This window comes from Cynocephalus volans, chromosome 4, assembly GCF_027409185.1.
Source record: "Cynocephalus volans isolate mCynVol1 chromosome 4, mCynVol1.pri, whole genome shotgun sequence".
Taxonomy (NCBI): Eukaryota; Metazoa; Chordata; class Mammalia; order Dermoptera; family Cynocephalidae; genus Cynocephalus; species Cynocephalus volans.
Window position 1 is genome coordinate 17,472,740 of NC_084463.1, and position 24,597 is coordinate 17,497,336.

Sequence of the window (24,597 nt, forward strand, 5' to 3'; positions counted from 1 at the left end):
CCAGACGTGCATTCCTGGACAGCGCTGCCCACCTGCCACTGGCCAGATGGAATCTAATTTGTCTTTCCCATGTGCTGATCTTGTCTAACCCATTACAGTTGGGTGAGCTGTTGAAATGGATTTTCTCATATTTTTAATTTCTACAGTTGGCTATTTATGATGTTTAATAGGTTAGGTGCTTTGAAGTCACAAGACCGAGGGTTACAGACTCAAAGGCCTGTGAGAGTCCAGGCAGATAAAGGACAGGAGAGAAGCTACCTCCAAGTGTGCAATACTCTTTACCTCCACAAAGGAAAATGGTCTCTCCCATGTTTCTTGAAGTCTGTGGCCCTCTTGGACAATATGTCATTTCTCCACAGAGAGCGAGTGTCAATCACCACTTTTGATAGAGATACAGACTTAAGAAAAACATTTTCCTGCATCTTAAGTTGAACTTGGTGATTGAAACGTGGTCTCTTTTTTGGAGAAGCACTAGGTAGGAGAAAGGATTTTGGTGAAGTGCAGAAAAAATGCTTTCGAGGTGCTATTGCTAATCAGTTCTAGGCTTTGGTTGCCATGCAGGATGCAGGGCCCAGTGTTGCCAGATCTTCTGGTTTTTTGAGAGAGGCTTAGAGGTCTGGATTTTTATGTGAAAACTGCTGAGTCTTTCAAGTTGGCAGCTAATGTATAGTTTTTACAGACACTGTGTGGGCCAAGTAAACCATGTGAGGGTCAGAGCTGGCCCTTGGGTCCCAAGTCTGTGGCCTCTGCTCCAGACTTCTCCTTGTGGGGAAGAGGAATAGCCCCTGCTTTGGATTGGGGTTTGGCATGGGGACAGGGTGAGGTTGTGGACAGAACAGCATGCTGTAGAGCTTCGGTCACCTGGTGTTCTGGCCAGAGAAAACCTCCTGGTGAATTCACTAGCTCTTCCACATCAGTCTTAAGGATACACATGCAATTCTGGTATGTACATTTGGTCTTTGTGAGGTTCCTCTTGGTATATCCACTGTCTGAGCTGGTTCAGAGGTAGGTAACTAGAGGGAGCCCCAGGGGCTGGTCTGTAATGAGTTCAGCTGGGGCAGTCACAGACGAGGTGGACAGAAGGGCTGGCTATACTGATGGATAGCTTTGCCCAGGGTGGGTTCTGAGCTGTGGCGTGTGGGAAACCACTGCAGCTGATGGCCAGTCTGGGTGTAGTGCTCTGGAGCAGGGCTAGACTTGTTGGGGCAATGACTTTAGCCATTTTATAAATGTGATCAGGGTTTGCAAACAGCATCCCTATGGATGGTCACCTATGAATGCCTGTAGACTCTGTGAGCCTCTCTGTACATAGGCACCTGTGCGTGTATTCAGACTAGTCACTGCCTGTAGGTACTCCTTTTGGGCACGGGTGACAGCTCTCTGCTATACTATGTTAAGAAATCCTCCTTAGGGTTTTTATGCATTTCAAAAATTATTTGCCCAGATTATATATATTTATTTTGCAAGTTAGGTAAAAGACCTTAAACATTGTTGTATAGTTTTGCTGGGCAGATAGGAGCCTAGAGCCATAAAGTGAGTTGCATCAGGTCACTTAGCAAGTCACTGGGCAAGTCGAGCTGATGAGAATTAAGACCCAGTTGTGTACTGAGTGTGTGAGGATGTGGTATTACTAGAGTGGCCAACTCGTCTGGGTTTTAGCACTAAAAACCCCACCTCCTGGGAACCCCTTAGTTCTGGGTGACCCACGGTGGTTGGTCACCCTAAGTATTACCAATATGTCCAAACCCAGCTCTTACTCTGTTTAAATATTTGGGTGTGTCTTACTAAGAGCCTATTGAACATTTGCAGTGATAAACTATTCTGGAATGAAATATGAGATAAGATTAAATGGAAAAGAAACTTAATACCCAGAGTTAATGAATAGGGATGGCAGAAATTTTCCCGATCTGTATACAAACTACATTAAAGAATTGGCAGATGAAACTGAGATGTTCTGATGTGAAAAGTTAATGCAAAAATAAATTATGACTCAGAGGCAGGAGTTGGTGATGCTGGAGTAGTAACAATCCAAATTTTCTTTAAAGAAGACCGAACGCATGGTTTGTGAGGCCTGTCAGCAGTTCAGAAGGGAGAGAACCTATTCAAATAAGATGCTGTATGAGCTGGAGAATGGCCAACGTTGTGCATATTCATTTATGAAAAGGGATGGACTTGGAAGCTGCAAACCCAGAGGGTTTGCTCTTGAACAGAAGTGGGGGGGTGGGGGGGGGTGAGAAAAAAAAGAATAATCATCACCTGATGATTGTGTAGCCATCCTGTGTGATTCTGTGAAGAAGAGCTCCTGCAAGACTGATCTTTTTCTGCAATAAGTCGATGAAACAGTAGATGCTGTTTATCTTGATTCTTCCTAACTCTATTTCTGTGCTCTCATGATGTATTTTACAAAGTGCTCAGGTGCAACAGAATTGGCTGAAGAGCTATGCAGAGACAGTGTCCACCAGAAGATCAGAATCAGCAAGGGAAGGTACCATGAATGATAGGATTTGCTTCCTGTGTCCCCAGAAGTGGTGTGACATTGTGATTGGTGCCCCTCAGGATCAGCTGGGGAAGCAGGGCCAGTACTTGGTAGCTCTGGGAGGCTGGTGTCTGCCTGACAGGTTCTGAAATCTGAATGCCTGGGTTGGAATCCCAAGTCTGCCATTCATTAGCAGCCTGATCTTTGGCCACATTATTTACCTTCTCCTTGTCTTCTCATCTGTCACTGAGATTGTACTTCTAAAACCTTGCTACCCAAAGTGAGGTCTGTGGATCAGCCACTGGGTATTGCCTGGGAGCTTGTTAGAAATGCAGATTGTCAGACTTCTTGAATCAGAACCTGCATTTGACTAGCGTCCTGCTGGGTGATGTGCAGGCTTATTAAAGTGTGAGAAGCACTGCTGTAAAGTGCTTAAAACAGTGCCAGATGCGGAGATGTTTTCTGTACGTTTTAGCCGTCTTCCCTCTCCGTCCCCTCCCCCTCCGTCCCCTCCCCTTGCTCCTTTCCATTATTATTATATGATTTTTAAGTACAAGGGGAAGAATTTAAAGCCCTTCGTTTTGAAGGACCATTTTTATAGGTAAGAAAATGATCTAACTAGCACCTTTAGGCAGTTTAGTAACTCCTCTGTCATTGTATTTTGTTTTTTAGGGAGTAGCGTTGTATTGAGGTCAGAGGGGACTAATTAGTGCAGAAACCTGTGTCTGGATGGAAAACAAACTTAGGAGCACAAGATGAGCGAGTCTGGGGTGTTTGCCCCAGTTCACCTGGAGATGGTCGTGGACAGCGCTTTAGCAGCACAGTGCTGCCATGACGAAGGGTGGCCCAAACCAGAGTGTGCAGAGTGGGGTGCCGTATGGAGACCATGTGACCATCAATCAGCCCACGTGTGTGGAACTGAACACTGGCCGAGGCCTCTTCTGGGCTGCTCAGTGTAGAGGAAGGTGGACAGCTGTGTGCCTGTCCTGAGTGTGCTCTTTGCCCTGTGGCACTCGTGGTGCATGTTAATCAAATAGAATTGGAAGAAACTGACATGTTTTTGTCACTTTGGCCCTGGGCTAGTCATTCGCTTCTCTGAGTTGTAGTTTTTGTTGTCTCTTATATGGAAATAATTATTCTCTCAGTCACTCACGGATTAGTTCAATTTAGTCTCTTTTATTCACTTATTTAACACTTTAATTAACTCGCTTTTTGGTTTATAATGATGTTTATTCATTCCGGAAATCTTTGTTAAGTACCTGTTATGTTCCAGGTACACTGAAGGAGTCAAAGGTGAGACTAAATCACAGGGTTTTTAAAGATAGAGATAAAAGACTATTGCATAATGAAAAGCACTATCCTAATGTAAACTTATTATCATGTTTGTGCCTCTGAAGAAATCATAGTGGATGATCAAGTCATAGGATGTCAGAGCTGGAAGGGACCTTAATTTTCTTTTAGAGAAACTATTAGTTTGCTCCAGGCAACTTCTCACCAGGATGCTCATGTCCATTCTTGGTCAGGAGAATGGGGATAAGAAAGTTCATGTTCTGTCTTTTTACCCACTCAGATTATCTGTGGGCTCTCAACTCGCAGAATTTCTGAAGCTGCTTTTGTGGCAGCCCCTGACTGTGTGTTTGGTGTATATTCCCAATAGTTTCTTCCACGGTGACCCAGATAAAGGCAGAGGCTCTGTTTTTGCTTCTTCTAACCTTGACACCTAATAAATATGAATAACCTGCCTGTGCTCTCAATTCCCTTTGTGTATACTAGTGTCAGTTTATTGTTTTGGCATTGTTTATAGACACTGATATGTTTACATTTACATAGGGTGTTGTTACAAACATTTGCATGTTTACATGCCACTGTGTATAAAGACCATGTCTTTTATTAGTCTTTGTATGTCTGGTGCCTAGCAGGGTAACTGGCTCATGTGAAATCCTCAAAGCATGTTTGCCTTCAAAGCAAGTGGGCGAGAATGATAAAGCACTTTCTGAGATTAGTATGAGAGTTCCCAGATTCTACTCTGGATTCACCTGCCATTTTTCTTTAATGCTTACCCCAATTCTCTTTCCCATAAATCATTTGAAAAATAACTCATTATTATTATTATTCGTCTATCAGGCTTGTTTTTAACCCACTGACTATATTAATTATATTTCATATCTCACAGGTCATAAAGTCTAGGTACATAACAACTGACAACTTCCATTCTACCATCTATTACCTGAGGTAATAATGGCTTTGAGATTGTAGACTTTGGAGGCAGGCAGCCTGGGACAGATTTTCACTTTGCTACTTAACTTTTGGTGTTACCTTGACAAGTAACTAATCTCATAAGCCCCTGTTGTCTTATCTGTAAAAGGATTTTAATAATTGCATTTGCCATGTAGGGTTGTTGTGAGAGTTACCTGGGCTCATTCAGTTGAAGAAATTAGGTTACCGCATCTGCACATAGTGACCACTCATTGAATGAAGTCATCCTTAGGCTTTATCACTGTGGCCACTGGATAGCTAGAACCCAAGATGCAGGGGAGAAGCAAATACTGTTGGCACTTGCCTGGATCCTGCTGCTCTCATCTCCCTCACCACAGAATCATAAAACACTAGTCCTGGAGAAGGGATTCTGGATATTTTAGCCTCTGTGTATATCTAATCACTTAACACTCTTTTTTTCCCATCTCTTGGGCTACTCAGTGGAGACCCATGAGGGTTTTCGTCTTTTCAGCTATGGAGTGCTGTAAGAACAGAACTTCCCAGCAGAGGGATGAAGAATTAGATTACCTTCTGGGGACATTTCAACAGATGGCAAAACAGATTCTCAGCCTCTTTCCCCTCAGACAGCCACATTCTCTCTGCCTCTGGATGTCATTTGTTCAGCACTTAGCCCGGCCCTGCTGAGGAGGTTATCATGGTTTCCGTTTGTCTCCTGTGCCAGGGACTTGCCTTGGCTTCAGAAAAGTGGCCGCTGTATTCCAGGTGATAGTGGCTGCAGTGCTCCCATGTATCTGCACCCCGCACACCTGGGGACAGACATAGAGATGCCCTGCTCTCCTTTGTGTGTTATCTGGTAACATCTGTAATTTCATGATATCAAGGACCTAATGGGAACCATGTCCAAGATCCAGCATGGGACGTCTGAAAGTAGAGGCACAGTCAGAGATCTTTCTGCCTCGTTTCTTACAAAATCTTTTCTTTTTCCTCCCCTTCTCTGTATTCCAGGTGTACGTGTCTTATGACTATGGAAAATCATTCAAGAAAATTTCAGAGAAATTAAACTTTGGCGTGGGAAACAGCAGTGAAGTTGTGGTCGCCCAGTTCTACCACAGTCCCGCGGACAACAAGCGGGTAAGGGAACAGCCATCCCAGCTGTCCTGACTTCATGGCACTGCATTTGGGGAAGATTGCTGCACTTAAGGGGGCTGGGAGATGGAGCTCTTTGTGATCTTTGTAGCAAGACGGGTGGCCAGTGACTATTTTTCTGTCAACCTGGGAGTCTGTGACAATACACCTCTCAGTGTGGGTCTGCGCATAGTTAGGCAGGCCTAGTACTGGTCAGGGAGGATTTCTAGGCAAACTATGACAAGTTGAACCACAGAAAATCTGCCAACGAATGAATTGCCTGACTCACAGGTGGCAAAAATGTTTCCCAGGTACATTGGGACTCATATCACAGCCTAATCTGCATCTTCCAGGAGCGGCTGCTGAACTCTCGGTTTCTTTGGCATCATCAAAGTGCATGTGCACACGTGCATATGTGTGCGTGTGTTGATATAGAAAAGAAAACCAAGGCAGCAGATATTGCTGTGCCTCCTGCTTTGTTTTCCCAGCTGGCCAGCCTGGGGGCTTTGTTTCTTCAGTTAGGCAGTTGGATTTGGAGGAAGCTTTGACCCTGGGCCCCCAGAGAGGTGGAGGGGGGAGGGCAGGAACCAGGCAGCCTGCAAGGCTTTCATGCGGTGAGGTAGCTTATAGCTCCAGCTCTGAGAGTTGTATTTGATTGCTCTCTTCCCCACTCTTGTGTTGCCCCGCTCATTTCCAGGGCCAGTGGCTTCTTCTAGAGTCTTTCTGCTAAGACCCTTAGTAGAAACACTAAGAAAAACTTCTTAGTAGCAAAGGTTTTCTGAGGTAGGGGTAGCTGCTGCTTTCTGCTTATCCAGAAGGGAACAAGCCAGCAAGATCTATAGGTCCTCCTTCCAGGTCCCTAGTGCTGGCTTCTCAGGTTGCCTGTGGTCTCTTAGCATGGGCTACATTCAAAATATTTTGCAACTGGGTGGCTTGGGCACTGACCAATCAGGACAGATCCTGTCTGGAGGGAGCAGGTCCTGGGGGCCCCTTGCTGGGTCAGGCATTAACCTTTTAGTTGCTGGATTGGGGTAGGTCCTGAGGAAGAGGCCTGCCCACTGGGGCTTCAGGAGGAGCTGCTAATCGCTTTCGGGGCTGCTGCTGCTGCTTACTAACTGGTATAGAGCAATTGTTTTTTTTGTTTTTTTTTTTTTAAACAGCCTGAATAGTCATTACTGGTGCATACTGGTTAAATATCAGCCCTGCCTAATGATTTCAGAGTGCAGTGGCAGTTAGGGACAAACTCTGCCCTCTTATCTAACTCCAGGTTGACTGAGCAACTTTCCCCCCTGAAATGAAAAGCAAGAAGGTATTGGAGGGAATTGACTGTAGGTCAGAAGGTTGGCCTTTGTGTCCCTCCCTTCCACCACACTGTGGCCAGTCAAACCTGGTCTTCGGGACTTCCAGAGGTGGGAGTCCTTGCTCTGGGCTCATGTGAGGCGAGGAACCCCACCCAGGGTACAGCTCGCTGGCTGTGCCACGTCTCCTGGGGATAGATCTGTGTGCCCCTCTGCCTCTCAGGAATCCAATAACACTTTATTACTCACTTTATCAGATTGTACTCATCTGATTATTGTTATTATCATTGTATTTACATAGTATCTCAGAGCTAACTTTGGCTGAAGACATGGCCTTGAAACTGCCCTGTTGACTCTCTGGAGTCTTCGTTTTCAGCTCCATCTGTCCCTTTCTCACCTCCCGCCATCGTGCACAGATGTGTATAGGCAGATTCTGTCTTCCTTCCTGCTTATCATGGGTTGTGGTGAGAAGTTGCTAAAACCACAAGTCTGAAGAGTATGAAAATAGGAAAGATGATGTTTTGGACTTGTAGGAGGAGGTTTAGTGCAGGCAGAGGATCAGGGGCTTTTGGACCTTTAGGCCTGGAGAAGGAGCAGAGCAAGGGCCATGGCACTGGGGCAAAAGGGAAGGAGAAACCCGGGGATGATTGTAATAAAGGAATTTTAGGTGCTGCGCAGTAAGATGTGAGTAGCAAGTTTGCAGCCCACATGCTGTCTGCCTTGATGAGTGGTGCGTCTGATGCTTCTCATGGATGAGTTGGATATGCTTGGGAGTTGGTGGGGATGGACAGTCAGGAGAACATAGAGAAGCTGCCTTCATGGAGAACTTAACGACAGCGGGACCTCGGGTCTGGAGCAGGCTGAGTGAGTTAGAGAGGCAGCCATCTCTGTAGAGTGTGTCATTCCCCAGAGAAGGCTGGTACTCCTGTCAGACTTCTCAGGAAGGAAATGATGACTTTTACCGTGCAGATTGCTTTTGTTACTTTTGCCTTTGTCCCCTGGGAGGCACATTGCCCCACCAAACCTACCACTTCCTGAGAAAAATCACACAAGCCTGGGTGCCTTGCCATCAACAGCAGGGTGCTGGGCCCAAGCAAGTCATCTGTGCACAAATGTTAGGTGGTCTGTCAAGGAGTTTTTGCAGTGGTTGAAATGAATGTTAGCTGCTCTGAAAGGTTAAGATGGTGGGAAAGGACAACATGGGTGTCGGAGGGATGTGTGCCCATGGAAGGGGAAAGAAAGTGCTAGTTAAGCAGACAGCCCCAGTATGGTGGCTTTGCCCTGTGATGGAGATCGAATGGTTGTGGGATCATGGGAGTTCTGGGGTCTATTTTTGCATTAGCCAGCAGTCCCACTTCCTTTGTCCTGGTCCCCTGTGTGCTGTTCCCTGGAACCATGTGCAGCTCTAGCTACCTGGCAGTTCCACTAGGCTTGTAGGGTCCCTGAATGTGCAGTTAGCCTTCCCAACTTCAACCTTGCCAGAAGTGAGAGCTGATCCTGCCGTTTTTCAGTACCTTTTTCCAGGCAGAGGTGGGTCCTGGGTAAAAATGGAAAATAATTCTCTTTTCCCTTTTCTCACCTCCTCGTGGGATGTTCCTTCATTGACTTCTCTGCCCTTCTCTCATTGTACTCTTGGTTTCTCCACTCAAAACTGGAAAAAGTCATTTATGCTAATAACCTGTAGATAGATTCTGTAGCTTAGTTTGTTATTTTTCCAGAAGTATTTGTATTTTCAGAGGAAACACAGCTTTAAGCCAAAGGGTGTAGCTCCTCTGGGATATTAAGTGATTGCAAACAGGGTTGGAAAAGCTGGGGTATGTGAAGATGCTCCTGAAATCACACAGTTTAGGAAGCACCTGAGAGGTCAGCTCTGTTGGCAGATCTGTAGAGTTGGCCTTGAGTAAACTTGACAGCAAAGCAGTATAGGGACTTAAAACCAGGGTAGGACATTTCGTGCCTTCCTAACCTATGTCTGTGACACGTTACATAACACCACGAAGTGCCACATGCCCAAGTGATAAATGGATCCTACAGATAAGGAGAGCTGGGGGAATTCCATGAGGTCAGATCAGAGAAGCTGAGTCTTCATGGGGTACTTAGGATTAGAAACGGAGCTTCAAGGATGGAGAACATGACTTCAGTAGGTAGAACAGTTGGTGGGTTGGTCTTGAAGCAGGACTAGGGCATGGGCAGAGACTTCAAGGTGCCAATATGTGGTTTCCATGTAGGACAGTGAACAGATTAGCTTCTCAGGGGTGGAGGGTTTGCACTGAGACTCTTTGCAGTGTCAGTCAGGCCTTGCTCTGAAGATGGAGAGCCTTGTCTTTTGCCTTGAGGACTGCTGGGAGCTGTGGAAGAATCTTCGAGTAGGAGAGTAGCTGAATATTGTCTTTTAGGGAAATGTGTCTTCTGGCAATATGCATGGTGGGTTGGAAGAGAAAGATTAGAAAAGTCCAGAAAGGGAACCATGCTGCAATACAGGCATGCAGTTGCTCACTTAGCCAAACCTAACATCACCCTTTAAGTATTTTACAAATTGGTAGTTTCTGGAAGACCCTAGATGCATAAAGCCCAGTGCCTACCCCCAGTTTGCTTAGAGTCTCTAGCAAGGACACTGGCCATGCTGGTAGCACTGGGAATGAAAAGGACAGTGCAGATTTTGAAAGCGATTTTAAAGGAAAAAATAATAGGGCAGGTGGTTGATTGAAAGTGAAGGCTGGAGGGAGGGAATGGAGTAAATACTAGACTCCATTGTGAGCGGTGGAGGTGGGAGACAGCATAGTGTGGATGGTACTTGGGATGTGGGGAGGGAGAATTGGGTTTTGGTGGGAAGGTGCTAAAGAATTCAGTTTTGGATGTAGTGGAATATCTCGGACCATCAAAAGTAGAGATGCTGAAAAGGTAAAGAAGGTGACGGAAGTAGACTCTCAGCGAGATGTCAGGGTTAGACCATAGATGTGAAAGTCGTGCAGTGCTTGTTCTTAGAGGTGGTAGTTGAAGCTCTGTGGGTGCATAAGCCAGGTTTGCAAAGGACAGAAGGTGAGGAGGTTCTGTGAGGACAGGGAGTAGACAGAGAGAGAGGAGTTAGCAAAGGAGATTAAGGACTGAGATGGTCAGGGGCTGGAGAGCTGAGATGGGAGGGTGTCACAGAAGGCAAGGGAAGAGGGAGTTTCCAGTAAAAGCATAAGGAGTGGATTAGGAGAGTAGGCACAAAACTGAGTCAGATAGTACAATGTAAAATCAATGTAAATTCAGGAAATGCTGCCTTTTTGTTAGAAGAAGAAAGATAAGGGTTGATGAACTATTAAGAGATGGGCTCTGAGCCAGCCAGATATTGATGTAAGTGCTGTCGACTCTGGTGTCACCTTGGGCAATTAAGCACTCTAAGCCTTAATGTCCTCATTATTAAAAGGGGGTGTAGCAATAATATCCACAGCATTAACCTGCTGTGCTTACTGAATGGTCAAAATGAGATAAGGCATGCAAAACTTTTAGCTCCGTGCCTGGCGCATACATAGTCAATGCTCTTGAAAAATTGTAGCTATTATCATGAACACTAAGTTCTGTGACTGGGTACATGATTTTTAGATTCTCAAATGTGAGGCTGTGGGAAGCCAAGGAATGGATTTCTGGAGAAATCTTTTCAAACTGAGAACATTCCTTTTCCCAATAACCAAGATGGTTTGGGAGTAGGAAGATGGTCGAAGTTACTTCTAGGGAATACTTCCATGCCCAAAATTATGATCATCCTCTTAGGATTGTAATTATTCTTATAACATTGCATTTGCTTACAGTAGTTTTTGCTTTTAAAACATTTGCTACCTTTTCCAGTTAGATCTAATCAGGCTTCTACAGCCTTTGGAGCTTTACATTTGATGCTGGGGAGGAAACACAAGAAAAAGAACACACAAAATATGTCCCCGAGAAGTTGACAGTCTGGATTTGTGGGGAGAGAGCACAAGTGAAAAGGAGCAAGGATGTATGAAAGCGACATGGGAACAAGCGTGAAGTGTTTAGTCCTTGAAGCTGTTAGTGTGGAAAGGATTCATATCCTAAGATGGATCTGAATCAGGTGGAGTCAGGGAAAGTGTCCTTGGACTGATGCCTTTGGGTTGTCTGACTTCTAGGATCTAAATGCCTGGTTGTGGGTGGAGTTGGGTCCCCTTTCTCTAGTTTCTGATTCATAGGGTAGTCCCGTGGGCCACTCTCGTTCTTCCCGGAGCAGGGGCTGGCTTCCAGGTGTCCTGTGTGCATTCTGGGCCTTCCCTCATCTGTGCTTTCCAGCCTTGTTTTCTGATCATTTCCCTTGGACTCTCAAGACTGTCATCAGATCCATGCTGTATGTTTTCCCCCATCCTTTGTGCCCAAACTCAAACTGCCCTAGACATGGAATGTTCTTTCCCTAAGGAAGTCTTGCCTGCCCTTCAGGGCCTACCTCTTCTGTGGAGTCATTTCTGATCTCTCAAGCTGGGTAGGTTCTCACAGGACTCTGTCCGTGGTTTCTCATCTAACCTCGTTTTCCCTTGAATTGTGGTTAGCTGTGGACATGTCTGTCTCCCGTGTTAGATTGCAAGCCACTTGGGGGAAGGGATCCTGAGTTTCTGCTGTGGTGCCTCAGCATCCGGTTCCTGGCGGATCTGCAGTGTGTATCTGTTACATTTAATTGCCTTAGTTCTTCCCCTCAGAGAACTTTTTAGGCCACAGGTACTATCCAGCTGAACATGTTCAAAATCACTCACCCATGCAGAAGCAAAGTTGAGGCCCCTGCTCGCCAGATCCACTTCCTGCTCTGCCCCAGAGTGAGTCTGCCAACCACAGGGGCAGCTTGGTCCCCAGAGCTGCCCGGTCACTTGGCGTAGTAGAAAGAAGGAGAACCTTATCTTAGATGAATGTGATTTTTAGTTATTTTCCTGGAAAGGCATAGCCCATAGCTGCTCAGAGGATGCAGGGAGATGTCCCATCTGTGTTCAGCCAAGCTGCAGAGCAGGACTTCTTTGTCCCAGTTGCCAGTGGCCACCCTCTGATTGTGACCGAGTGACCCACTGGGGAGTGAGCATGGCCAAGTCAGGTGAAGGGAAAAAACAGAAAGTCTTGACCAGCTTTATTACCTGGTCAAAGAAGCCCACCTCGTGGTTTCACCTGGGCTCATCTCTGCACCTCTTCCTTCACTGAGCCTTGTTTGGCATGTACCAGCATCTTTTCATCACCAGGAGATGGGAAAAAAGCCACTGTGGAAGCTCTGTGAGGCCATGGCCCCCATTAGTGCTGGTTGTCCCCCTGCACGTACATGCACTTGCACTTGGATTGGGGAAGTGTCGGGTGGCCCTAGCCATGTCTGCTCTGAGCTTAATCTGTTTTCTCTTGCAGTACATCTTTGCAGACGCTTATGCCCAGTACCTCTGGATCACGTTTGACTTCTGCAATACTATCCAAGGTTTTTCCATCCCATTCCGGGCAGCTGATCTCCTCCTCCATAGTAAGGTCTCCAATCTTCTCCTGGGCTTTGACAGGTCTCACCCCAACAAGCAGGTAAGAGAGCTTCCAGAGCACAGTCGTGCGGGGTTCCTCTAATTCTCTGCTCTGCCTGTGGGGATTGTGTGTCCCTTGAATGACCTTGCCTCCTGCCCCTCCCTCCTCCTTTCTCAGGCAGAGCCTTTGTAGCTACTATTTCACTTACCATGACGAAGGAAAAATATATCCCCCTGGCACCCTCAGTTGGTGTCCCAGCCAGAAAGCAGCACCCAGCACTTGGCACGCTCTGTTAGTTAAACGTCATGCCCTTCTCAGTGCAGATGCACTTTTGTTAGCCCTTGGGGTGAATTGAATTGAATTTACTCTGGGATTCAGTTATCTCTGGAATTGAATCAGAGAGAGCCAGGTAGAGAAGTCTGGAGTCTGAGTTCCGCTGGTACCTCTTGTCGAATTTCTGTTCTACCTTCCCCATCCTCCACTTTAAACATACTGCTTTGCCTACCATTTATTTGAAGTTACTGTGAACTTTAATATTCTTCCCTCGAGAGAGTGTGTGTGTGTGTGCGTGCGTGCGTGCATGCGTGCATGCGTGTGTGTGTGTGTGTGTGTGTGTACTATAGATGTGTGTATTTTCCTCCTTGAACTCAGGTTTGAAGGAAAGTTGAGAGATAAGGAGAGAGCCTGAGCAGGATTTCTGTCTCAAAGTTGAAACTTGCCAAGTCAAGACTGTTGGTCTGGCATAAACATATGAAACCTGTAGATCCTGTGTGATTGGATTTATGATGACTCTTGAATGTTTTTGCTCAGAGGAACCTTGGAGCATTTCTTTTTCTTTGCAGGTTGTTTAACCAAAACACGGATCTGTTTACTCTTGCTTGCCTTAGGGAGTAACCTGAATATGGGCTGGTCAGTTTACCAAAAGAGGTCGATTATTGTGATTTTTGGCCTCGTGCTTCTTAATACATGGTTGCTAGGGCCAGAGGAACCCTCAGGTTACCTCTGTGGAAGTCAAGGGGCCTTGGCAAAGACCAACAAGTTGATTATTCAGGGTCATATTTGTGTATTCAGTTGATTCTCTTTGTTGTTCAGTACTTAGCCAGTGTCCTCTGCACTCAGCTTTAATTACCAAGGCCCATTACAGGCTTTTTTTTTTCTTTCATTTTTTGGAGGTAAAGTACACATAGCATACAGTGTATCATCTGTTTGTTTATTTATTTTTATTGGTTATGAATATTCTTGGAGTACAAAGCAAATTGTCTCCACTTGTGCCTAAGATATAATGGCCAGATCCATACTGACAGCATGCCCATTCCCACAAATTGTGATTATACCCTGTGTCCCCCACCCAATTATCCCCCCAGTTGTCCCTGACAGTTTATCATCTTAACCCTTTTTAAGTTCAGTGGCATTAAGTATGTTCATACTGTTGTGCAGCCGTCACCACCACCCATCTCTAGAACTCTTTGTATCTTGCAAAATTGAAACTCTATACCCATTAAATAGTACCTATGTGCCTCCAGCCCCTGGAAACCTCCATTCTACTGTCTCTTTGATTTTGACTACTATAGGTATCTCATATAAGTGGAATTGTATATTATATGTCCTTTTGTGACTGGCTTATTTCATGTAGCATAACGTCCTCAAGGTTTATTTATGTTGTAGTATGCGTCAGAATTCTTTTCTAAAGCTGAATAATATTCCATTGCATATGTATGTACACACACACACATACACATACACGCACACAATTTGTTTATCTGTTTATCAACTGATGGATACTTGGGTTTCTTCCACATTTTAGCTATCATGAATAATGCTGCTATCCATTACAGGTTTTTAAAGACACTGATTTCCATTCAAGAAGTGCCAAATATAATCCTTCTGTTCTTACCATTACCTGTAGGCTAGTCTTGAGTGAAATATAATTTCTGATATTCATAAGTGGAAGGCAAGTCACACTTCTTTTCCCTTACAGTTGCTATTGGGAGCCTCAGTGGCTGTGGAGAAGGATGCAGAGGTGCAAGATTGTCCTTCCCTCTCTGACCTTGCTTGCCTTTGGGGTAACTGAGCTGGCTTTGGTGATCTCGGTGTGCCTTCACATATATATATATATATATATTTTGGCGACTGGCCAGTATGGGGATCCGAACGCTTGACCTTGGTATTACAATACCATGCTCTAACCAACTGAGCTAACCAGCCAACCCGTGGTGTGCCTTCACAGATGGCGTGGTGTGGAAGGCGGTGAATGAGCGAGTGACGGCGATGCCATTCAGGCTGTGCATGCCTCTTGCATCATGCTCACACTTTCATTTTGGTCTTTGCAGCTATGGAAATCAGATGATTTTGGCCAGACCTGGATCATGATTCAGGAACATGTAAAGTCCTTTTCTTGGTAAGTTGTGTCATCTAAGAAATCTTGACTTACATAACCTCCTTTCTCCACTTCTAGTTCTTTCATGGTGGACACACCTGCCCTTACCTGAAATGTGAAGCATTTGGTTCAGGAAATAAGTTTTCCAGATCTGAGAATTAGAGCTGCAAGTATAATGAACTCAATATGTGTGTGTGTTGGGGGAGGGGAGAAATGAGAAAGGAAGGTTATTTGTGAGAGGAGTGATAGAGCTTTTGCATTTTTCAGTCCATCGGGGAACCCAGATAAATTTTGAAGCTCTTGCATGTAGTAGAGTTTCTAAGAACCTTCATTTTTAGAGCATCATTTTAGAAGTGGGGATTTTTCTCTGTATAAAATTCATGCATTTGTTTATAAGATTTTTTTGAATGTCTGCTAAATGTAAAATCTGCTATATGGTATAAGAAGTTGAATAATTTATGCATGTGGTTATTAAGGAGATTACATTTAGGAGGTAAGAAAAGACATCTCATATACATAACACACAGTATGAAAGAAACACAGGAGTATCAGTTATAGCATGAGAAGCCAGAGGAGTGATCTGTTCTCTCCAGATGAGAGGATCATAGCCCCAAGGAGAAGGTTCCCTTGATCCAGGACGTGCACAACAGGGAGGACGTAGTTGTGGAGGTATGGATGGAATTCTTGGCAGAGAAACAGAACGGCCAAAGGCACAGAAATGGGCCATTGTGGTGTCTGGGTGGAGAACATCGAGCCTTATTTTTAGATAGTGTATTGGGTGAAGTTTGGAAAGGGAAGTTGGTATCAGAATCTGCAGTGCTTGATAAAGGAATTTGGATTGAATTCTGAAAGCAGTGGAGAACCATTGTAGGTTATTAAGAAGAGGAGTGACACAAACAGGCTGAACTTCAAGAGGTACAGATGCTTCTTGACCTACGATGGGGTTACATCCCAATAAACCCATCACAATTTGAAAATATTGTAAGTCGAAAATGCATTTAATACACGTAACCTACTGAATATCAGCTTAGCCTAGCCTACCTTAAATGTGTTCAGAACACTTCAAGTAGGCTACAGTTGGGCAGAATCATCTAATACAAAGCCTATTTTATAATAATAAAAATAAAAATTTTATATTAAAAAAATGAAAACATAAAAATAAAAGGTCATAATTCAAAATTTGAAGTACGGTTTCTACTGAACGTGTACTGTTTTTGCACCATTACAGAGTTGAAAAATCATAAGTCGGGCAATCCTAAGTTGGGGGTCGTTTGTATAGTTATTTCTAGTCATATTTGCTTCTAATCTTTTACTGTTAAGTGATGTAGTATATGATTTTGAGTACGTGAATTTGTACATGTGCGATCAGATGTATAGGACAGATTTCCAGGCGTGGGATTGCTGGTCAGGGGGTTTATCTAACTGCTCATAAACTCATTCACATGGATGACTAATAGGTATTGCAAACTTGATACCTCTCAGATTGACTCTTGATCTTTACTCCCCCAAATCAACTCTACCCATCATCTTCCCCATTTCAGTTTCTAGTTGCTCAGGCCAAGAACTTCGGAATCATCATTGATTCCACATTTGTTTCATGCTTCACATTCAGTCTATCAGGAAGTCATGTTGGCTCCACTTTTAATATATCTGTATATCTAGAATCTGCTACTCAGGTACTACTTTACTCCAGACTGCCACTGTGGCTCATTAGTCTCCCAACTGGTCTTTCTGCTTCCACTCTTGTTTTTGTATAATTAATTCTCAGTGCACTACCAGATCGATCCTTTAAAAACAAGTCAGATCATGTCATTCCTCTGCTTTGAACTCTTTAATGCATCATCATTTCTCTCAGATTAAATGTCAGGTACACTCTTACCACAGGGCCCGGTGCCTTTGCACCTGCCATCTTCTCTGCCTAGAATGCTCTTACCGAAGATAGACTTATTGCGTACTTCCTTGCCTCATTCAAGTCTTTGCTCAAATAGCACTTTCTAAATGAAGTCTGTTCTAAGGATCCTATTTAAAATTGCAACTGCTTTCCAGTTTCTCCCAGTCTACTGTATTCTGCCCTATTCTTTTTTTGCATAGCACTTTGTCACATGCTAATATACTATTATTATGCTTATTATTTGTCTTTCTCCCTTCAATAGAATGAAAGCCCACCAAGGGCAGGGACTTTTGTTAGTTTTGTGCACTGATATATTTCCAGTGAATGGATTTTTGAAATTGTAACCTTGGTGCAAGGATTGCCAGATTTTCTATAAAAAGTGTCAAGTTTGCACTCATCTCAACAACATGGAGTAATGTCTCTCCACAGCCAATGTGATATGTAAGAAATAGTATCCCAGTGTTGTTTTAATTTAGATTTTCTTATTATGAATGAATTTGAACATCTTTTAATCTGCTTGAGTCATTTTTATTTATTTTTTGTGACATGCCTATTCATATCCTTTGCCCTTTTTTTGACTTTTTTTTTTATTATTGATTTCAAGGAGCTCTTTATATGTTTGAGATTGGCCCTTTGGCTCTGATATGAGATAGGTCGTACATATATTTATATTTATATTTCCCAGTTTGTCACTTATCTTTTGACTTTTACATGGAGTTTTAGTCCTTATGAATGTAATGGTCCAATAAGATGTAGAAACTGCTTTTTTTTTTTAAGCTTTCTATAAAGTGGAGTGTTGTTGAATTGTATTGCTTCCTTAGTAATTGAGGACAGTAGAGGTGGAGGGGGTACAGGGAAGGAAGGGTCTTACAGTAGAGCATCTTTAGGCTCCAGTGGACTTCCTTCTTACAGAGGGCAGCTGTTTCTGACCCCTATGTTGTTTTCCTTGGGCAGAGTTTGTGGGGTCTTAGTGAAATTATAACCACAGACTCATCCAAGGACAAATCTACTCAAGGAATGCCATTATAACTTTCTTTTGCTCTATTTGAATTTTAAAGGGACACATTGTTCTTTTATCTGTTTAAGGAACTATAAATTAATGGGGCAAACAGGCAGGATTACTAAATAAGGGAACTTCAAGTTTAGGAATTTGTATATTGTCCCTTCTGCTGCTGTGCGGATATGCAGATATCTTGGGGGAAAGGACTGGTCTGTCTTATTTAAGATAGTTACATATCTGTTATCAGCAGATTTTAGGCTATTTGGGGGTTTCCACCCCTAGGATTCCCCGTAATAGGTGAAAGGGTAATCTTGTCTCTCAGAGAATTGTGACATTCATTTGTTCAGCAATGCGTGGCAGCCTGGGAGCAGCAGGAGTGAGGAAAGCTCATAATTTATGTGGTCCGAGCTGGAGATTGGCAAGATAGGATAGTGGAAGATCCTGGGGAGGGACTTAAGGATGTCCTGTGGAGGACCACTGAGGGCTTGTGGGGGAGGCCAGGTGAGAACTGAGGACTGTGCTCAGAGCACAAGGATTGGATTTTCTGAATGAGGGCAAAGAAAAAGTAGGTGTGCATGAGCGTAAGAGGTTGGAAGGCTAGGTGATGCAAAGTATAAAAACTTGTCGCTGGAGCAGCTGGTAGAAATGGGAGGTCTGAAAACGGGTGCAGAAGAGAACTGGGATGAAAGCCACAGTTCTGTCTATCTCTAGATGTTGGAGGCTGCTTTTGGCTAGGAGGGAATAATAGAGGTGAGCTTGGTCTCAAAATATCTCAATAAAGGTTCCTTCCTCTCTGCCTTTTTAAAAATACCAAGCAGCTTCATTTTAATTTGCATATTCTCTAGGCTAGAGGAAGTTCTTTAATCAGTACTTCTAATTATGGAAGAGAGAAGAACATGCTACCCCCACCCACACATGCACCATGCACACAGCATCTGACAACAAAGAAGAGTCCTCTCCCACATTTGGACGAAGGCTGCTGGCTTCTCCTTTGCCCTGTTAAGACTCTAGATTTTAGGGCAAAAGTTAAGTCTTCTCTCATTGTAAAAAGAGGCTCTTTTATTTTTTTAGTTCTTCTTCCTTCCTTCTTTCTTCTCTTTCTTCCTTTCTTTTTTTCTTTGAGACCATGCTCTCAACAGCATATCTCTGAAGGAATTTGATATGATAGCCTTCACTATTCTGAGCGCCATTGTGCGTATGGAGCTGTATAGAGGCAGTTACAGAACTGAGGCTTCTGCCTCTACTTGAGTCATCACTTTGTATACTCACTGTGAAGCTATCGTCCTGGCTTGCCCAATTATTTTTCCCATTTGCTGAATGGTCCGCCTAGCCTTGGTGTTCTTGTGAATGATGGGAGATCATTAGGCATCCTCCCAGCTGCTATGTGGAACCTTCTCTAGGTTGATACTAGTTCAGCAAGTCTTTAGAATGACTAGGTAGTTTGACCTAGTCACTCTAAAGTTTTCAGTTTGGGTTAGCTTCTGTAATTATGGTCCATGGATCCAGTACAGCAGGTATCAGTTCAGCTAGGAACTCTGTACAATAAAGAGAAATCTAAGAAGTGGCCTTTCAAGGCATCTATACTCTTGGAAGCTCTGACAAGTGCATAATGGTGAACAATTTAATATAGTGTGTAAGAAGCACTGCTATATAAAGTAATGAGACTAAGTCCAAAATCCACCCAACCATAGCGGTTTTATACTTTTGTCTGGAGTTAAAACTCGTAAAAAAGCTTGAAATTGAGTGCTGCAGAGACGTGTTGCTAGTGTTGGGAGAAGAGAGGAGAGCACTGGGGTAGGCTTCTTGGACTCAAACTTGACCTCAGAGGAGAGTAGAGCTTAGATAGGGGGATCAATGTGCATGCAGAGGACATCTCCACATAGGGAGAAATGTGCTCTCCCTTTCTGAAAGACATTAAGGAGATCACTATGTGCAAGAAAGAGTTTGTGAAGGAGCCTCATGGGAGATGAAAGTCAGGATGATTCTAGATTGCATGGATTAGTGACATCAGCAGGGAACAGACAGAAAAGGGCAGGATCCGTTGGAAAGACTAGGCTCAGAGGTTAATAATGTGGTTTCTTCTAGTGCTGTTCTGAGGACATAGCACCTTGGGAAAACTTTCCTTCATTCCTCTGAAGTTCATAAATCGGCACCAGAAACTTGCTGACAGCTTCAAGCAGTCCATTGCTTGTTTATTCTGAGAAGCTCCATCTTGTACTTCTTTTGCTTTTCTCAGGCGGGGCCTGAGTTTACCTTGAGCTAAACCTAGGATGCTTTGAAAACAACAGTAACGACATGAAATATTTAACAAGTGACAATTCCTTTTCCTCTGTACTGAGCCAAGGAGCAACCAAAGGGATATTTGAGAGGCACAGAGAGCATCATTTGTAGGTAACATGGTGGTGGTCCTGAATTCTAGTTGATTGTCCACATGGCAAAACCTCCATGCCTCCAATGATTAAATGTAGAAATGACAACAACCACATTTTTTTCCTTCCAGGGGAATTGATCCCTATGACAAGCCAAACACTATCTACATTGAACGGCATGAACCCTCTGGCTACTCCACGGTTTTCCGAAGTACAGACTTCTTCCAGTCCCGGGAAAACCAGGAAGTGATCCTCGAGGAAGTGAAAGACTTTCAGCTTCGGGACAAATACATGTTTGCTACAAAGATAGTGGTAAGTTGAATACTCTAAAGAATGAACTGCTTTTGAGTTTCTTTCGTGAGGTTTGGCATGCTGTGATCAAACAGGTGAGTTTGCATAAGCAGGGATTGGATGGGCGTGCTTGAGGTAACTTGACTGAAGAATTCCGGACATCAATGGGCATTCCCAAAGAGCTCGGACTGTGCTGGGAGGTTGGAGGAGTGGACAAGCTTAGGACAAGCACTCAGTGTCTCTAGGCTCTCGGAATTTGGTTGTTTCCTAGTAGCCAAGTGTCCTTGACAAAGACATATTTCTTTGAAATCCCAATGAAAAGAATAGAAAGGAGGGGTGGAGCTCATTGGCTTTTTTCTTTTAATCCCACTGCCTGATTTCCTTTAGATTTAGGCCGATTTCTTTGAGATTTTTCGACACATGTTAATTTACATGGCTAATAGGATGTGTAGTCATTGGCTAGTGGGAGTTAATGCTCTAAGAAAAGCAGTAATTAAGCTTCCAGCTGTCAGTAAGTAGCTTAACTCTCAGACTTTGGGAAAATCTTCCCCTTGATTTGATGTGTTGGAGCCAGATGCTGAAATGGAGGCCTTGCTCATTTAAAACCAGAGTTGATTATTTAACAGGACTTGCCTTGCAACTGTATTGAGTTCACTGTTGTTTGCCCTGGTGTTAAGGAAAGAACCAGGCCTGGCCAAGAGCAGATTGGGCTATTCTTCCTGGGAGGCTGTAGTCTTGAAGGCCTCTGGTAACTGGGACGTTGTTCTGCTTTCTGTCACTGTTAACCTTAGAGACTGAAATCAGACGTAATGTTTTCCTCTAGGTTCTCATTTACTTATATAATTGGTAGCAGGCCAGGCAGAAGCAGGTCAACCCTCTTGGTAGGATTCTGGGGTAGAGAGAGGACCTACCCACCAGGGAAAACAGAGAGTAAGGTCAGAATGAGAACAAAGGGAAAAGGCCAGAGGCATTCCCTGTTATATACCTTGCAATATGTTTTTAAAACCACTGAAATATGACAGTTTTTCTTCTGTTGGCTGTGTGCATCGGCCGGTGGACATTAGATTTCTGCCTTTTTGCCTTTTCTGTTTGTCTCATTTTCTGTCTTTCTCTTACATACACATCCACACATGCAGAGCAACCCAAGAACACAAACATCCTTGAATTGCCTTGGGCGGGGATGGGGTGATGAGAACAGAGGTGGGAAATCAGGCCCAAGCATTGGTGCCTTGTGACATCAAATTGGGCACAACTGACTATAACTGATTGAGTTCTAGTACAGTCTGAAACCTTGTCTCCAGTTCTCCAGTGTTCATAGGCCTTTCTGTTTTAGTTCCTTGGGCCTGGAGTTATTGTGTGATTTTACTTTCTCAGTGCTAAGACACAGTGACTGATCCCCTGGTCTGTGTTCCTTTTTTGCGTGTGTCGGGGCTGAGGTGGATAGCTGTTGTGCATTTCTCTTAACCTTGATAGTCCTAGATCTCACACCGAAGAGAAGTTATATCCCAGTCGGAGCTTTCTGTGCCCTCCTGATCTAACAGCTATGTCTGTTCTCCCGCTGTAGCTGATTTACAGAGTGCCTGTAGTGAGTTTTTTATTGTTCCTGGCCAGTGGATCAGGGGTCATGTCTGTTTTGATCACCGTTAATATAGTATCCTGTGTCTTGCACAACGCTTGGTGCTTAGCAGATGTGCAGTTGATTTGAGTGAATGCCATCTTTGCTCACCTAATTTAAAGGTATAGGCTAGTAGTTTTTTTTAATTAGGTGGGGGATATTAAATTATTGGTACTTCTAAAGTCAACTCTCAACTCTGTATGGCTTATTTATTTATATGTTATTGGTGGCAAAATTGTAGTCATGTGTTGGTTTCTCCCTCCCATACACAGACAAGCCACCAGCTTCCAAGGTCAGTGATATTAGCTAGATGCTCTAGGTAAGACGAACTAGAGCACAGCAGGGAATTGTTTGCCACATTGTGGAGCACCTGCAGCAGCAGCATGCAAGGGCAGTTACAAACACAGACTGCAGGGCCCAAATGTACTTTTTCCCTGAACCAAAAATGAGGAACTCTTCCCTGAGGACTTCAGTATGCAGAAGCTTCACGTAATAGTCAATTCTACTGTCAAGGGAACATTTCTCAAAGGATGGATTAATGAGAGAAGAAATGTAACTGGCAGTGGATGATAAAAGGGATGTTTTTCTCCTTTTTATTGCATTAGACTACTAAACCACAAGGATAAACAAAATTGGCTTTGGTCAGTTAACCCTCCCACTAGGGGTGTTGAAGTCTCCACATGTAACTTTTTATTTGGGATCTGCTCAGCTGTAAGGCTGCCTGGCTTAGGGAATTCTAACTGGCTTTAATGTTAAATGGATTCAAATCAAATTTGGAAAATCAAGGAACTAATTTTAAAACCACAAGAAAGCTAGTTTTGGGTGGTTAACTCTTTGGCTTCCTTAGCACACTGAATGATTATAATTCTTTGCAAGTTACTTTTCCAGTCCATGTGGGAGTGGCCACCTGGGTTCTGGACTGGAGTTTGTGCCCAGTTCGTCAGAACCTCCTGGTTCCCTGTTGATCTGGCTTTGGCTTCATGTGTGCTTTGTATCTGATGCCCTTTGATTTTTCTTATCCCAGGTTTAATTTTTATTTTTTGTTTTTTAACATGAAGTTTACTTATTTGTCTAGTCTACATCAAAATGATAAGACCGCTGAAGAAACAATGAAGTACCTCTTTGATTTGTTAATTTGGTTCTTTCCAGTAGATGACAGTAGTTGCCAAAAAGTTTGAGGTAGGTTAGGGTTAGCTACTCCCTCACTGCCAGATTATCATGCAAGCCAAGCTCAGATTATTTTTTGTACAAATGTCTATCAGTGAGCAAGGACATGACCTGTGGGCTTGACAAAGTCTCCTCTCTGGCCTTAATGGTGATGCACCACCTACACCTTGCATGATGCAGATAGTATGTCTTAGAGCCGGCACTGGCAGATTGTGGCCTACCACCTGTTTTTTGTAAATAAAGTTTTATTGGAACACAGCCATGCTCATTTTCTTTTGTGTGGTTAATGGCTGCTTTCTTGTCACAGTGACAGTATTGAATAGCTACATAGAGGCAGTTTGGTTCACAAAGCCTGACGTGTCTACTGTCTGGACCTTTATGGAAAAAGTTTGCTGACCTCTGTTGTCTGTTACCCTTTCAGATGGCGTCAGACAACCAGAATTGCAAGGTCTTGACATATCTCAAAAAAAGTAAAGGTTCCAGACCTCCCTAAATTGTTATGTCCTGTTAATGCCAGGGTGGTATCTTTAGAATATGATAGCCAATTCAAATATCACGAATACTACTGATCTCCCAAGTGAGAGCCCATTTGTATTTTCATGACTCTGACTAACCAACCACTAGTTTCACTTATTGAAAACCAATTTCTAACCTTCATTATGCTAATTTAAAGTTTCTAATATCGATAAGAGATAACAGAAAAGCTTAGTCATTGTCACAGGGTTGTGGGCTTCTAGATGAGAAGTTAGCAGACCAAGCCTGCGGTGTGAATTATAGGACAACTGACCAAACCCAAACTATTGACAAATTAATTTTATTATGATGTTACTTAAATGTATACAGATGTAAAGCTAGGTATAAGCACCTAATGCTTATAACTCTCATATATAACAATAAAACCCTAACACTTACAGATTAAAAATGGAACCATACTACCAATACATTTAAAATTAATATTAATTTATTATAATACCTGTATTGATATAATTCACATACTATAACATTCACTCTTTAAAGTGTATAATCCAGTGGCTTATAGTATATTCACAAGGTTGTGTGATGATCATCGCTTCCTAATTCCAAACATCTTCATCACTCCCGAAAGAAATCCCATATCCATTGATATTACTTTCCTTCTCCTCTCAGCCATTGGCAACCACTAATCTACTTTCTATCTCAATGGATTTGCCTATCTTGGACACTTTATATAAAGGGAATCATAAGTATGTGACCTTATGTGACTGGTTTCTTTCACAGTGTAATGTTTTTGAGTTTCATCCATGTTTTAGCATGTATCATTAC

At 43.5% G+C, this 24,597-nt stretch overlaps 1 protein-coding gene across 2 annotated transcripts in view; it reads left to right on the top strand.

Annotated features, from left to right (window-relative positions):
- SORL1 (sortilin related receptor 1) overlaps positions 1-24,597 on the top strand; it is a 159,828-nt gene that overhangs the window by 17,128 nt on the left and 118,103 nt on the right. For both annotated transcript variants that reach the window (XM_063093193.1, XM_063093194.1), the window contains exons 3-6: positions 5,699-5,824; positions 12,484-12,645; positions 14,916-14,983; positions 20,354-20,534. In XM_063093193.1, the coding sequence (XP_062949263.1) occupies positions 5,699-5,824; positions 12,484-12,645; positions 14,916-14,983; positions 20,354-20,534 (537 nt within the window). The remainder of the gene's footprint in view (positions 1-5,698; positions 5,825-12,483; positions 12,646-14,915; positions 14,984-20,353; positions 20,535-24,597) is intronic.